The 16373-nt window shown below is 48.6% G+C and overlaps 1 protein-coding gene across 4 annotated transcripts; it reads left to right on the top strand.

Annotated features, from left to right (window-relative positions):
• The first annotated feature begins 803 nt into the window (after positions 1–803).
• Positions 804–8064, top strand: VGLL2 (vestigial like family member 2). Of its 4 annotated transcripts, none has more exons than XM_062632443.1 (4): positions 804–1015; positions 3197–3482; positions 5184–5702; positions 6817–8064. In XM_062632443.1, the coding sequence occupies exons 1-4, from the start codon at positions 935–937 to the stop codon at positions 6855–6857; spliced, it is 927 nt and encodes a 308-aa protein (XP_062488427.1). In that variant the 5' UTR covers positions 804–934; the 3' UTR covers positions 6858–8064. The 4 variants fall into 4 exon arrangements, with proteins under 4 accessions (XP_062488427.1, XP_062488426.1, XP_062488429.1 ...); XM_062632442.1 differs by having other exon boundaries at positions 6654–8064; XM_062632444.1 differs by lacking the exon at positions 804–1015 and adding an exon at positions 2294–2623 and having other exon boundaries at positions 6654–8064.
• The last annotated feature ends 8309 nt before the right edge of the window (positions 8065–16373 follow it).

Here is a 16373-nt window from a genome sequence, read left to right as displayed (position 1 = left end):
CTAGCGAGTAAATCCAGTTTACCTTCACGGTAACTTGCTCTTTTCACGTGCCTTTCCCCTCGGCGTTGGTTTAGTTTCTCTTAAATGCAAAAGCATCGCGGTTCCCGGAATTTGTAATGATTCAAAGTTTCTGGGGAGATTCCTCCTCGGAAGCAACTGAGTTTTCCTTCTTCGGCTCATCAGGCCTTGGCGGTGGCATTTCCCGCGGGTCCCAGGACTCGGTGGGATTTAGGGAGACCCCTGCCTCTCCCAGAGCCCCACTTCCTCCCGGTCGGCAGCGGGGACCCACAAGGCGGAGGACAGCAGGGGCATCCCGGCAGCGGGGCAGCAACGGCACCGTACGTGGTGAGAATGAAATGAAATAAAGAAATGAAATAAAATGAAATGAAAAATAATGAAATGAAATGAAATGAAATGAAATGAAATGAAATGAAATGAAACGAAATGAAACGAAAGGAAAGGAAGTGCAGCGCAGAGATAGGGGCTGCCCCGCCGACCCTCCCCGGGCCCCTCCGGCTCTTCGCCTCCGGTGGGTTCCTCCCGGATACAAAAGTTCCCCCCGCACCTCCCGTACCGCTGCTCCCGGGCAGCCCCAGCTGCAGGAGGGGGTTGTCCCCGGCTCCCCCCACCCCTGCCACCCGCCGGGCGCAGGGCTGACGTTCCCTCGGAGGGCACGGAGTCCCTTCATCCCCGCAGCTTTTGCGGGAGGGAGCGGCGGTATAGGGAGGGAGGCAGGCAGGGGAGGAGGGCGGGGGGGGGGGGGGGGAAGGTCACCCCAGCCGAGCGCGGTCTCATCACCCCTCACTCCTCCCACCAGTGAGTGGTGCCTCTTAACCCCCGGGAACCTCCCTCCCGCGAAGCACGGCTCCACTCTGCAGAACTCTGCAGAACAGGAGTTGATGAGGGAAAAAACACTTCTCGGCGGAGGCCAGCCATGAGCTGTCTGGATGTTATGTACCAGGTCTACGGTCCTCCCCAGCCCTACTTCGCAGCAGCCTATAGCCCCTATCCCCAGGTATGCGCTGGGGGCAGCGGGGAAGAGGCAGAGGGTGGGAGGGGTGTCGTCTGGAGGATGGCCGTTTGGGGCCTTACCAAAAGGAAAAAGGGAAGAGGAGAAGGGGAGGGGAAAGGGGGAGAGGGGGGGGGGAAGATCTGGGAGCCTGCGATGGTGAGCAGAGCGGAACCGCATCCCACCTTGGCGCGGGGCTCGGCAGGGTACGTACCCCGGCGGCGACCGAAGGACTGCGGGCTGCCTCGGGAGTGAGAGCGCGATTTAACCCTGCTGTGGCTTTAAAGGGATTTTTTTTTCTTCTTTTTGTTTTTTTTTTTTTTTTTGTTTTTTTTTTTTGTTTTGTTTTGTTTTGGTTTTTTTTACTTTCTTCCCCACTCCCCCTCCCCTCCCCGCCTTTTGCCGGGACTGGGTCCACCCGAGCGCGGCGGCCCGGAGCGGCGATGGCCGCGGTGCGGAGGGGCCCGGGGCACTGCTCACACGTGCGCACCGCATCCCGGCCGCAGCGGCGGGAGCCACTTCGCCAGAGATGTCACCGGCCACCTTGGAGGGGGGCTCCGGAGTTACCTCTGGAAGTGGCGGGGGGGCGATGGGCTGGGCTGTTGTGGGGTTTCCCCGGCTGGGCAGTGGGGGAGGAAGCCTGCGGTGCGTCAGGGCGAGCAGATGCTCCCCTCTCCAGGGTCCCGCTCGGCGACGGGAGGACCCCGGCCCGTCCCCTGACCCCACCAGGCTCCCGGCGGTGGCGGCCGCTGCGAGACCCGAGGGCGCTTCGTGGCGGGGAGGCGCGTCTGAGCGCCGCTCTGCCGGCAGCTCCGCCGGGCCGTGAGGGAGGAGATCGGCCCCGAGCTGCAATGGAAGGGTCCGCGGTCATGTCGTGCGCGGGGAACTGATCTCCGCGGAAAGCGCTCGGTCCCGAGTGGGTCGGGGCTGGTTTCCCCTGCTGCACCTGCTGCACACCGCTCTCCCTTTCGCCTTCTGGGTTTCTCCTTTTCAATTTCCCCTTATTCCTTCCATAAATTAACTCCTTCCTCCCCAGCGAAACAAAGAAAGGGATGGACAGAGGGAGCAGCACGCAGGGCCCGGGGTGGGCGGCAGCCCCCACCGTGCAGGGCCAGGGCCGGAGCGAGAGGTCCTGCTCCGCGCAGCCCACGGCGTAGTGGCCTGTGTGCTACCTCCAGCGCCTGGCAGCGGGGCCGGAATACCCGTTACAAATAGCAAATGATGTCTTCCCCTACCTTGGCTTCTTCCCTCATCAGCCCCCTCCATCACCCCCCGGCACGCGGCTTCGTGACATTATTTAGGGGGATGATCATTACCTCAATGGCCGAGCCGGGAGCCAAGTGGAAAGGCGGTCGTCACGAAGGAGTGACATTATTGAATATCCCGTGTGTTTTGGCCCGAGGCTCTGCCTGGTCCCCACGGTGCTTCCCCAGCCGCCCGTCCCGCGGCTCTGCCCGCGGTGGCCAAGCCCAAGCTCCGGGTCCCATCGCTTATTCCTGAGAAACTCCCGGCAGCTGCAGACACGCTAATGTGGATAAAGAGAAGATGGGAAACGTCCAATAAACTTCGTAACTGCCGCTGTTTTCCCACCCAGAGGGATCCAGTAAAAACAGAGTAATCTTCTAGGAAATACCTGGAGCTTCTTGCTGGCCAGGGAAATGCTTTTTTTACCCTGAAATGTGTTTGAGGCTGCCACTCTTTTTCTCCCTTCCCTTTCTACTCGCCGCTTTGGGTCACAGGACAGTCTTTGGGGCAGATTTTGCGAGGTCCCCTCTTAACTCCCGCTGCTAGCTCTGGACGGCCGCCGCCTCCCCACTCCCTGCCTCGACCCTTTGGCAGCCCCGCATGAATTTCCACCGTGCTTCTCGTGCGGGACTTCGTTCTCGGGACCCGCGCTTGCTGTCCCGTTCCGTCCTGGTGGGCACCTCTGGGGCTCGGACCCTTAGCCCCTTTGGCAGCCCCTTCGCTGCCTCCCCGGGGTAGGGCAAAAAGGCAGCCAAGGTGTAGGGGGTGCTGCTGGGGCACGGCGGACAGCCGAGGACCAGGCTTCTGCATCTTGTTGGAAAGATCGCGGGAGCGAGCAGGGCGCTGCGCTCCGGCTGGTACAGGGAGGGCCAGCGTACCTTGTTGCGCTGCGCTGCCTGACCGGCAATATTTAATTTCCTTGCTTCCTCCCCCCCCTCCCAGAAACTCGCCTTTTACTCCAAAATGCAAGAAGCCCCGGAGAGCGGCAGCAGCGCCAGCAGCTCCTTCTCCAGCCACCCTGCGGCCAGCATCAAAGAGGAGGACTGCAGCCCCGAGAAGGAGCGACCCCCGGAGGCCGAGTACATCAACTCCCGCTGCGTCCTCTTCACCTACTTCCAGGGGGACATCAGCGCCGTGGTGGACGAGCACTTCAGCCGGGCGCTCAGCCAGCCCAGCAGCTTCTCGCTCGGCAGCGCAAAGGCAGCGCGGAACGCCGGCTCCTGGCGGGGTGAGGGCGCAGCACGGCGCGGAAGGGCTCCGAGAGGCGGCGAGGTCCCCTCCGGGCCAGCACCGATTCTTTCCCCCGCCGCGCATCCACTCTCCCTTCTCCTCTCTCCCTCCTTACCTTCGCCGGCGGCGGGACCCCAGCGGGCTGCCCCCTTTTCGGGGGAAAAATAATAGAATCAACCTGTTCAGGTCACGGCAGGCTGCGGTGATCCTGGGAGATGCAGCCTGGGAGGTGGTGGGGGAACTGAATAGCCTTCACACCGCAGCGTGTGAAGACACGCACTCGGTGACTCACCTGGTGGAGGGACTCCCCCACCGTGGCTGCAGCAACCGGCTTACCTGCTGACCCGGGCAGATTGAAGTTTAGCGCAGATAATGGGAACAAGGCAAAAAAAAAAAGCAAATGTGGGAACCATCTTACCAGCTTCTCATTCCTAAAAAACAGATTGTGTGTGTCCCCGTATCTCACCCTACGTGTGTCACCACCCTGGTTGCTGCTGGAGTTGAGACAAGGACCCTAAATTTCTGAAAATGAGGGCTTTCAGACCTGCCCATGGCAGCAGCCCTGTGCAGACAAGGCCGCAGATGATGTGCAGTTCTTCATAGCCATGCCCAATTCACCCTGGATGGGCCCGTGGGGGTACCCAGGGCAGAGGGGAATAACCTTCCCCACCCTCCACCCATCAGACAGTTAGGACAGGCACTTGTTTTCTTCTGGAGCAGTTTTGGTGACCATCCCCCTCAGGGCCACCCACTCGGCCAAGGCCAGTTTCCCAGCCCCTTCATGAATTGCTGCCGGTAGTTTCTAAGAATGAAAAAGTAGTTTAAATATTTCATGGATGAAAGTTATTCAGTGCTGGAATTGATGGCAGGAGAAGAGAGTTCTTTGATTGTCATGAACCACTTTGCCTTCTCCTGCCAGGGCGCAGAGCTGGTGTATCTCCCTGGCAAACATGTATCAGGAGTGTGTTTTTGTCTCGGAGACAGTTGTCACTGTCTCAGGGATAGCGCAATTAATCCCAATTAATAATGCATAAAACATCTATATGTGCTATTAATAATAACTAGTCTATCTCACATGTTGCTTACCCGGAAAAGAAAATGTAGGGTCCTTCTCCTTTGCCCTGCTAGTCTCCAAAGATCTGCAGTGCTTTCAAAAGGTGTTAATGATACACCCAAGAAACAGGCGTTAGTCCGGTGTAATAGATGAGGAATTGCTCCTAGATATTTAGAAAACTCAGGCTGGCCCTTAGTAGCACCTCACGCTGCTCCTGCCCACAGCAGCCGCTTTCCTTGGCAGGGCCAGAGTGGGCATAAGATTACTACAAAAACAAACAAGAAAAGTCCAACCCTGGACATTGCTGTGATGTGTAATAGCTCTCACTCAGTTTCCACTACTGAGGAAAAGATGTTTTCCTCACCTTAGATAACAGCCTTTTCCCCAAATACATACATAGAGAAACCTGGAGCAAATGATTCCGGTTTCATGGATAAACCCTGGGCTAGGTGTGTTGTATGTTTAGCTGCAGAGGAATCTGTAGCTGTTGGGAGCAATTTCCTGTGTTTGTCAGTTTTGGGGCGGGTAAAGGGAATATGAAGGCTGGTTTGGGAGAATCATAGAGGGGCAGAGCCCTAGAGAAAGGCAATCAGGGCTCGCTGGGTGTACTCATTACTGCCTTTCTCTCCTGCTCCCTTGACCCAGATGGCTCCTTCCCAATGAGCCAGCGCATCTTCCCGCCATCCTTCTGGAACAGCACGTACCAGCCCTCCTCGGTCCCGGCCACCCTGAGCAGCCCCCTGGCTGCTGCCACTCACAGCGAGCTGCCCTTCACTGCCGCTGCAGACCCCTACGCACCCGCCTCCCTGCATGGCCACCTGCACCAGGGTGGCCCGGAGCCCTGGCACCACGCTCACCATCACCACCACCACCAGCACCATCATCACCCCTACATCGGCACACAGAGCACCGCCTACCCCCGCCCTGCCACCATGCACGAGGTCTACGGCCCCCACTTCGACCCCCGTTACGGCTCACTCCTGGTGCCCACCGCCTCTGTCCGTCCCCACCGCCTCACCCCCGGCTCCGTGCCCACACCGGTCAGCCCCCCCTGTGAACTGGGCAAGAGCGAGGCGGGAGCTGCCGCGGCCTGGACAACCCCAGGACCCTTCCCCAATGCAGCGGGGGAAATGGCACAGAGCCTCAGCCTCAATGTAGACACAGGTAAAGAGCTGCCCTCTGTCGCTTCGGGTCCACTGGCTCAGTCGCACCCTGCCTCCACACCATCCATAGTAGTAGGGAAAGACCTCCTGTTGTGGGGCAGCTGGGGTGCTGCTGTGGGAGAATAAATTGAGGGTGGAAAGCGCATGGGAGATACATGACCTCTGCACAGTCTCAGGCCAGGCAAGTGAGGATGGGAAGAGGGAGGATCAGGCAGAGTAAGACGTCACCCCACCCTCCCCAATATCCTTTGAGTTTCTGGCACCCAAAACCATGCCCTGGAGGTACAGATTGCTCTAAGGTACTCTTGTCCTGGTCCTGGCCCTGCTCTTGCCTGGAGCAGCGAGAGCAGGGAGCAGGACTGAACCACCGCAAAGGTCACCACCTGGCTTCCCCATAGGTTGCTCTGAAGGCAGGAGAGAGGGCAGCCACAGCAGATTCTGTCGTCATTTCTAGACCCCTCGAAGGTTCATGATCCGCCTCTTCACCTTGTTTATTTTGTTCTTGCAGGTTTTGGGAGAAAAGCACAATTGCTTTTGCTGAGCAAAAAGGGCAATGGTTTTCCCCTAGTAATGGTACCCTGTGCCTGGTGGGGTGCCTTGAAGTAAGGCTGTGTGCTCACAGTGGTGATAGCTAGCCATGGCAGGTCTGAAGTCAGTGGCTGCAGAGGCAAGGAAATCCGCTCTGATCACAGTTCTCCATGCTGAAGTTTGTTTATCACAGCCACAAACAGCTCCTTATGGTGGCCTCACTTCAAGCAGGAGGGACATGTGTGTGTCTCCAGCCTAGCTCAGGCTCTTCTCCTTGCCCCTCATCCTCTCAGAGCTCTGGGGAGCCCAGGCTTCAGACAGATTCTCTGATCTCAGCTGGCAGAAATGTGGTTTGTCTTTCTCTGTCCTTAAATGCCTGTACCTATTTTTCTTCTCTTCCTTTTTTTCTTCTCTCCATTCTCAGGTTTGCAGCCTCAGGATAAAAGCAAGGATCTATACTGGTTTTAGAGCTGTCCTTCACTCTTCTTCCCCTGGCTCTCCCCTGTAGATCTCTGCCTGTATAGACATGGTGGCATTCACAGCTGAAATCGGGTCAGTTTGTAACAGCTTCTGATCTTGGTTTGCAGCTCGCCGTTACTCCTTCTGTGGTGGATCTCTTCTGAGCTGATGTGCTGACACAAAGACTCTCACATCCCCTTTGCCCTTTTCCAAGCCCACCGTGGCCCCGCAGCCCTTGGAAAGACAACAGGACTTAAAAGGACCTGGCATTGCAACGATGGCACTTTGGACTTGTTTCAGAGAGGAAAATCCTTCTCTTGCAAGAAGAGAGCCAAAGACGTTGAACTTCTATTTAAGCAGACCCCAACCCAGAACTGCAGTTAGACTTCTCTAAAAGAGTCAAATGATGTCATGGATGGTGATGCAAAACCACTGGCCTTCGTACAGGGGGCAGAGGAAATCATGGGGGTTTTTTTTAGTGGTGTGAATATTTTTTTATGACGGTGAAAATGATTTCTCGAACGCAGACATGGAAAAGCCACTCAGCAGTTTTGAACTGGGTTTTTATTTCCCATCATAGAAAAGTGAAATGAGGAGAAACTGGAACTCACAAACATTTTCGGACTATCAAGGAACTGGTCAGATTTTTCAGCTTTGCGGCTGTGAGTGGCAAGCGTCTGGCTGGGGCCACCTGCCCTGGGCTTGCAATGATGCAGCTGTTCCACACACAGCTGCTCAAACCCCAGAAAGACGAAAAGCAAGGTGGCACTTCTCAGAGTTCGGCACAACACTTGTGCTGGATATATCACAGTTGTTTGGTTGTGGGCTTTTTTGTTTTGTTTTTTTGGTGCTCTTCTTTTCTTCAAGAAACATTTTCTGGTGAAAGTAAAGCCCTCTTTAAGCGGGGGAGGGAAGGAAACCTGTGAAGAACAGCTCTCCCTCAACCCAACAGCCTTTTAGGGCAACACCAGAAGGAAAGGCACATGATGGACAATAGGTCTGAGTTGCCTCTAATATTTCTCTTTGTCTATTTGTTGTTGTCATTTTGTCACTTTAATAGTTGTTTTGTTTTTTTGAAAAGGGGAATGAGATATCTATTTAACAGTAGGAAAGCTGCATTAAAGGTATCTCCTTCTTTCACCCTGTGTGCTTTTATGAAGAATTAAAGCTAAATAAGAGGAATTAAGTAAAGTGGAAACATCAGAACAAAATAGGAAAACTACCTGCCTTGTGAATGGAGTGAGTTATTTTACTACTTTGCATTAAAGATAGCTAGAAATACTAGCAGTTGAAAATATTTTTCTTAGTGAGTAAAAAATACAGCAATAAGTACAAAAGATAAGAAATCACAGGATTGTTTTGGTACTACATTTTAGTGCATGATATATCTCCAAGATGGGCTGAAGTAAAAGGGACTGTTCCATAATAACAGACGTTTCTTGATGAAGCTGGTAGAAGAGGGAAATGTAGCATTTATCATTGCTATTGCACTGATAAATTAAGATGCTATTACACAGTGATTTATAATTAATGAAACAGTGCAACAGTCACTTCAAAGATGACTTTTTTACAGGCAAAACATCTGATCACAACACTACTCTGTTTTTGAGATTTTTTTCTGTTTTTTCTTAATGTATATCTTCAAAGGCTGACAAAGTTCAATGCATGTAAGAGGAGAGTTCTAACGCTATCCTCTGACACTAGGAGAAGCAGTAGAAAATGGACTTTTGTGCTGTGATGAGAATTCTTATCTTCTGACACTCTCACATAATCTGGCATAATGGTCACCATGTGTCAGAAATGGAGTTATGAATAACTCAAACTTGCTTCTCTTAGATTTCAACTCAGCAATAATTCTATTTCCAGGAAAAAATAGTAAGAGTACAATGAAGAAGTGTGAGTAAATATTGTGATAACTCGGCAAGGAGCAATGTGTGCAGAGCATCTCCGGCCAGAACTCAGCAAATGACAGGAGGTGAACTGCCATGATTCCTCTAGCCAGACATACCCCTGAGCATTTTGCCCTCAGCCTCCAAGTAGCCAAAGCCCAGACAATCTGTAAAGAGCAAGGGAAGGACTCCAGAATTTATATTACCAGTTAAACCAAAAATGTTCTGAGGCTTCTATCAAGAAAGAAGACAGCAACACTTTGCAGGAGAAAGGTAACTAAAAATGGCATTTAACTTTATTGCTGCAGAGGCTTGGAGATAACAGGGTCATTCTGTGAGCATTTGCCTGTGGGGTTTTTAGGCTGTTTTTAAAGGTTTTCTGTGTCTTAAAAAAAAAAAAAAGCATTGATCTGGCTCTATCATTGATTGTGCTTTCCCACAATTGTTTCTTTTTTCTCCCTTTTTTTCCACCTCTCCTGTGCAATTCATAATGAGGAGGGCTGGGCAATACTGCCAAAATATGTTTGGAAATATTAATGTGAGCACAAACCAGTCATTTACTTCATTGGCATTTACAATTCATTTTGGCTGTGAGCGTTTTGAAGCCTGAGAATTTATGCAGTGAATACATGAATATCGGTTTTGACATTTGTTCTCTTTTTTGCTGCTGTATTGTGAAAGCACCCAAACACCAAAGTCAAGATCATGGCTCAAGCTGTTAGATGTGCAAGTGACTTTTTTAAAATGCTCCTTATTCAGATGTTCTACAGTCTGAACACACAGATACCTTATTCTGGCTAATTCTTGCAGAGTTTTGCTCACCCTGTGTTATTCTGACTCCAGGGTGACTACTCACTCACAGCACCTACATTACTGCTTTTCCATGAGTCTTTGCAGACTGGAACCACAGCTCCTGAGGCAGTAACAGTGCAAATAACCTCAGTGCCATTTTGGAAGTCTGTTCTATTCCTCCTTGCATTATAGGTTATTACTTGCTTCATCATGAATGCTTGCAGGAAATCTGGATATACAAAAGAAACCTGTGTGTCTTGTCTGTCACACAGAGAAAGAGCAGAGCTGTGAGTCCCCAGTCCCGCAGCTTGAGGAGCAGATCCTCCTCCTGCCTCTTTCCAAGTGTCGTGCAGAGGTTAGCCCCAGCTTGTGCTCTCTGACTGCTCACTACAACTGATAAACAGAGCCCAGCTGAGGCAACCGAGCAAACACAGCTCTCAACCTGTTCATGCAGAGTCCAGGGAAAAAAAGCAGAGGGGTGTAATCTGCAGAGCATGGCAGTAGTAGGCATTGTGAGAGTATCCACTGCTGCCAAGTGAGGGAGGTTTGTAGGAGTTCACAAAGTGAGCTCTGGGCATGTTCACTGCAGACGCTTATTTCTCATCTTGAAAATAACTGAAAATTAACAAAGCATGTAGGAATACCATTCAAATGAACTCTGAGGTTACCAGTGATCTGTCAAGGGAAGTATGGAAGTGGGGATGAGACGTAATATTTGTCATCTCAGGCTCCACTTCATTTTGATGAGGGTTTTGCTTCAACGTAGCTGCTGATACAAGAATGCATCTGAGAGCTCTTGGATAAGTAGATATATGTGTCCCTGCAGTTACAGTCTAATGTTGAAGAGCTTTAGGGCAACACTGATTACTTCTCACCTCCTTTTGCAGTGCATTTTCTGTAGGATTCCCCAGCAAAGGACAGGAGGAAAAGAGGCGGGGAGGGTGAAAGAGAGCCTGAGTAATCCCCGGCACCTCCCCCAGACTGTGTGCTGCCCATCTCTGGGGAAATGTATCTGCCCTGTCTCCTCCTTGGGTCAGGAGGCACTGCAGTCCCTTCTCGCCTTCCCTTTGAAGTCCTATTTAGGTTCATGACAAACTCTAGCAAGGGCTTAAAGGTTGGTCCCTTCCTGGAAGGGAGGAAAATGCTGCTGATGGCTTTGAATGCAATAGGGTACTCTGACTGGCAGTTCTCATGCATCTTTTTCTGGGCAAGGATTGTAATTAACGTGCCCTTTTGATTACCGAAGGGTGAGCCAGCTCCTCTGGGGGATTGTGGTGTCCTGGCTGGCTTCCCTGGCCTGCCACCCAGAGGAGCAGTTGCAGCAGGGGAAGGAAACTTAAGTTGTGATTATTTGGAGGAGTTTATTATTTTGTAGGCTAGGCAATTTTGCACAGAGAAATGCAAGTAGGAGATCAAAATCCAACTTTTTTGCTCAGCAGCAGAAAAATAAAAAAGGAAAAGAAAAGGAAAATAAAGAACAAAAAGAAAAGAAAAAGTTAAAGAGAAATAAAAAAGTAAAAGAATAAATTTTTTTTTTTTTTTTAAAAAGCTTTACTTCAGTCAACCCCCAAGCTTTGGGACTACAGCTGTGGGAACTCTATTGTTAATTTCGTTCCCAGCATGGTAAGACTATTCTTTAAACTGACTGCACCAACAAGCGTCTCATGCTATCAAGGTTCCCCTGTTCATGTCTATCTTAAATCACACAGAAGAAGTTACCTTTGCAGTGCACCTTCTACTGCCTCCTTAACCAGGCATAATCTGTGCATCAAAACTCTGCGCTCAAATGGAGAGTAATGGAGAGGCACTGCGGTGCCATGTCCCTGTCCTGCTACCCCTGACATCCCTGCACCAGGTCCTGTGGGACAAGCGGAAGGCACTCGAAGAGCCTGGGCACAGTGCAGGGATGCAGGGTGCAAGGGTACACACCTCTGGGCATCATACTCATTCATAAGCAGCTCCCTTGGCCATGCTTGGTTGCAGCCCACAGAACCACAGCTGACCAAGGGACTGGATCATTTCTTTAGGGATGTGCCAGTTGCTGAGCTATATTCATGGTAAAGGCACTGTAAATACCAAATAGGATCTGTCCTCAGCCCTGACTCTGCATCTCACCCCCAATCTGTTCTCCTGCCTCACCCAGTCGCTTCCTACACATACTACTCTGGCCCCACATTGCAGCTGGGAGGAGCAAAGAGCAACATTAGGAGGGATACAGACTTTCCTATCACTGCTGTTTGTATGAAGTTGAAGCATCAGATTTTTCTATGATAAATGGAATTGGACACGGACCCTGTCCAGAAGACTCAGCCTATTGGCCTCAATCCTGCACCATACCCCTGTGGCAGGAACCAAGCCCTAATCCTCCATCCAAGGGAACAACCCTTTTTTGCCACAGGCCAAGTCCTAAAGAGCTGCGACAGCCCCAGTTGCACACAGACTCAAATGATTATTCTCTCTTGACGGACCTGCACAGCTCCCTCCTTGTATTAAACTGCAGTCCCAGTGAGCTGGATCAGGAAAGAGACACTTGATAGCTGCTGTTTCCGTGGTTGAAATATTTGTGAAGTTAGCGCATAATCTGAAAGGAGAAGCTAATAAATTATAGGGTGCTAATTGGGGCCGAACTGGAGCTGTCAGTCATATTATCTTAAACACACAGAGACCCTCATAACCTAAAAAGGCAAGAAAGCCTCCAGGAACAGCTCCCAGTTGTCACTAGCCATGACCTCCACTTCAGTGAGAGTACAGAGAGTCGAGGCAAAGAGTTTATTCTGCTAAGAAAATGCAAATCCTGTGTTTAAGAGGGGGCTTGTATTTGGTATTCTTTACCCACTTTGGGAGTGTATTTTGCAAGGCACATCGTTTTGCTTTGCCACTTAACCTGCTACTCTTGCAGTTTGAAGAAAAACCATGTAAACCAATCAGAATTTGCAATTTTTATGTTTGTATAGTCCTTAGAGTAACAGTCGTGCCTTTTTAGTCACAATCCAACATCTTTACATACAGGCCTATCTTCTAAAAGCCATCTGATTGCTCACATTTCTTTTTTTGCTTCTCCTGCCCCAGAAACGTATATACTAGTTTGAAGTTGCAGGAATCTATGATATGAGCCAAAACACAGCTGTTCAAACATGGTAGCAATAGAGCATTTGCAGCTCTAGACACTTTGTCACCACTTTTTCTTGTGGTGCTTCCATCAAGATCGAGTATTTTACTTATAAAATAATACAAAAATGAACCAAAGAATAGAATTAATTTCTATATGGAGACAGGTAGGCATTTCAGAAAGCATTCCCTGGAGAAAATATCTGAAGAAATTAAAGAGCAACCCAAAAGTCAGGAGTAGGAAAGCTTCATTTCAGTGGCAGTATGACTAGTGCACGCAGGCATGACAACTGAGCTACAATAAGGTCAAACCCTTTCCCTGGTAAGATATCACCCTGCCCTTAGTGACCACTTAAACTTACTGCTGCAAGACTAATGATTATGTGCACAAAGACTTTTAAAGGAATTTCTAAATGTATCATTTTCCCTCCACTTTTATGTCTGTATCAATTTAATGCTAACCTTGAATGCTGGCAAGAAGTAGGACCAACAGTTCCTTCCCAGCTTGCTTCTGTGAAGAGAAATGACAGCATCTAACTGGTGATGCTACCAGTAAAGCCAAGAGCCATCTCTGAGTGGGATAGGCAAGAAGATGTGTTTGACGACTGTGGCTTATCACGACCAGTAGTTTTTGTTTTAGTAGATTTAGGTAGATTTAGGTGCTTTAAGCAACAGACTCAAAAATTATGCAGTGATACCTCTCTTAAGATAGCAAAGACTGTGCCAGCAGACAAATGTTGAAAGCACAAAGCTGGCAAGGTTCTACTTGAAAAACACAAGGCTGCACTGTGTGACTAGGTTTCCATCCTTGGGGATATGGTGATGTCAGATTGAAGAAATTTGAAGATGTGAGAAAAGATATTGTCATAAAAGGTTAATTCTGTGATTCCCAAACTTCTGCCTCTCCTGTTGCTCTATAAGGGAAAACTGTATATATTTGTGACTGGAAATTACTGAGAACTTACACATTGTCAGCCTTCCTGGAAAGGTGTGAAAATTGGGTATGTGAAGAGAAAATCACCAGCAGATCAGTCAGAGTCATGAGATTTTGATGCTACCAAACAATGTTGAAACTCCACTGAGTTTCCTACAGGATGGATGAAGAGGCTTCATCCAGTAGTTGCTCACTATACCGCTAAGGATAATAAAGGCATTTCAGTGGCCTCATCTCTAAGAAGCACTAAGTGACTTGTGCTGTCAGGAAAGATAGGAGAGGGAAAAAAAAAAAAGCAGGAAATAGAAGATCCAGATATGTCAACAGCACTGCAAAAGGGATTGGTATCCAAACATAGAGTGGCTGCTTTACAGCTCCATTCTTACCGTAAAAGATAGAAGGCAGTGATGAACGTCCTCCAAATGGACGACGTCATTTGAAGAAGTTAACACATTATAAAAAAGGTTACTTCATAGAGCAGCATCAGTCATGTCACTGGCAATAATGACAATATTTTGGCATCATCACTTGGCTTTGATGCACTGGGTTTCTGGTTATTTATTAAAGGTAAAACATAATGTCAGTTGGATGTGCCAAGTGTCATTATAAATAGAGCCATGATCACTTGAAAAATCCAGTTGGTATGCAAGCTCCTGCAAATCACTCCAGTGTGTTTGTGTAAGAAAACCTTTCAATAATCAATTAAAAGTAATGAAGGTGAATTAGAATTTTTCAATCATTAACAGACCTGTCAGGGCTATTTTACAGACATTGTTTTCCATAACAACTATTTTCAGGTCTACTGTAGCTGAATTTAGGTCAGCTTGTGTAGAAAGAGGTAAATATGAGTCTAGAAAAAAGCTTTCCTTCACAGTTATTATTAAATTGCATAGTCCTAAAACCGAGTCACAGAGGATCAGTTTCACCAGGCTATGCTCAGTAAAGTCACACTTGAGGACCCAAACCCTCATAGGCCGCTTGCCACAGATGTCAAAGAAAAAGAAGAAAATAAAAGACAGAACCTGGAGACATCAGTTAATCCAAATAGACGGCAAAACTTTCTCTGCTGGAAACAGCTGTAGGAAGCAAGAGTGCAAAGTGGTGAAGGAACAAATTTTGAGGAGCCCTGTGATCTGGAGGATGTTACTAGTCTCTGTTATCTAGGATACCAGGAAAGTTGAGGAACAATAAATTTAGTCTCAGCCCTGGGCTCTTGGTTGCGCATCTCTGATAGGCAAGGCTGTGGTGAACTTAAGTTTCTTGTTCCCGCCACTTTTTTTTTAGTTTTTGCAAATAACAGAGACTAATAGAAAACCGTTGTGTTAGCGGTGTAACTGCACAACCTTTTGCCTTTCATCTTGACACCCTTTATTTTTCAGCCCCATCATATTTTTCAGTCATATCTTTTTCCTTTTGTATCTCAAAAAATCCTCTTTTCAGGCTGTATAAGCTTTTCTTCAGAGCTCTTGACAACCACATTCCCATACCTCATGCCAAACTGCTGAGCACTTCCTCTCTGGTGCATAGGGATGAGCAAGTGATGCCACTGAAGCCTGGCATATCTCTCAACAGCAGCTACATGCACAGACTTTCCATAACTTTATCTTTCACCCAGAAAGAACTCAATATTTTTGTCATAAAGCATTGTTTTTTCCTTTGTTGGATCTTGATTATGGTCCCAGATGGAAAGTATGAGGTACACAGGTTTTGGACAGATCTGGTCATTAGTGTGTATACCTGCTCACAAGCTTTTGCAAGCAACCCTGAAAAATAGAAATGCAGTGGTAGTCAGGTGTTACCAACTGCTGTAGACCAAGGGGACTGAAGACTGCAGATCTAGAATTGATGCCACTGAAAATGCTGCCTTAGTAAATAAATTACATCTGCCCTGGCTCTTCACATTTACAAATTTTAATTAATAACCACAGCATTCATATTATGTTGCAGTAAATACTATTCATAGGTAAGAGTAAATGTTTTTCATCCATTCATATGGATACAGCTGAGAGATTAAATAAGACATCTAAAGCTACACGGTATGCCTGTCCAAGCACAGCTCAGACTTCAGTTGTTGCCATCTGAGAGCCCAGCACTTGTGGATTGGTTGTGCGTGGTATCACATCCTGAAGCATGCTCACCATTGTTGCTCAGTAATCTTGCCAAGTGTCTGCACTGGCATCAAGGAACAAGGAAGAGCCTGAGAGAATAAGCAGCTCTGTCCCAGAGGTTTACCTAGGGCATCCCCTGATCAGCACCTGGGGGCACATGCCCCCTCTTCTTGGGCAGGTTTAGACACTTCTGGATTGAAGTTTACTTTCTTCACAGCAGTACGCCTTGTGCTACATTTTATATTTGCAACCAAAACAATACTGATAACACACTAACATTTTAGTTATTGTTGAAAAGTGCTCGCACAGCATCAAAGCACTAGAAAGGTCTTTCATTCTTATCACCTGTTATGTGTGTCTCCCTTGCTGGCTCCAAAAGCAGCTATGAAAACTGCCATCAGGGGCTGGCTGCTTGAAGGCAAGAGGTGTCCTCCTGATAGTGAATAACAGTTGATGAGTAAAAAGTGAATCATCAAGAAGAGTTTGAACAAAGAGAGGAAGCACCATGTCAGTGAGATAGAGAAGGTGAAATCAGGAAGATGTGCAAATAGAAGTGTGATACAGAAATGTGAGGGATTAAGAAACTCCTTGCAGGTGGCATCATGGGTGGATGTAGGTGATGGATGTTTGCACGCATCAAATTCAGCTTTACCATAACACAGTGGAATAGTTTCATTGGCATTCTTACTTCTCTAAGGCAGGGAAACGAGTGAGGGAAAATGGAGTAATGCTTAGAGCTGTATCAGTGTACAGTGGACATTGGATTTCTGCTTGCATGATTCTTGTTATCACATCTCAGGTGCAGTCACAATGTGAAATGCGTTGCCTAAACAAAAATTTGGCAGGATTGGAAG

This window comes from Pezoporus occidentalis, unplaced genomic scaffold (assembly GCF_034315485.1).
Source record: "Pezoporus occidentalis ecotype Australia unplaced genomic scaffold, CSIRO_AGI_Poc_V1 ctg39, whole genome shotgun sequence".
NCBI classification, from domain to species: domain Eukaryota; kingdom Metazoa; phylum Chordata; class Aves; order Psittaciformes; family Psittacidae; genus Pezoporus; species Pezoporus occidentalis.
This window is presented reverse-complemented; position numbering and strand designations above follow the sequence as displayed.

What these genes read in the sequence shown, in the direction of transcription:
- VGLL2 (XM_062632442.1), top strand. Translation starts at nt 935, where the DNA reads ATGAGCTGTCTGGATGTTATGTACCAGGTCTACGGTCCTCCCCAGCCC. An exon ending in CCTATAGCCCCTATCCCCAG is followed by an intron (nt 1,016 to 3,196) that starts GTATGCGCTGGG and finishes CCCCCCTCCCAG; the next exon opens with AAACTCGCCTTTTACTCCAA. An exon ending in CAGCCTCAATGTAGACACAG is followed by an intron (nt 5,703 to 6,653) that starts GTAAAGAGCTGC and finishes CTCCATTCTCAG; the next exon opens with GTTTGCAGCCTCAGGATAAA.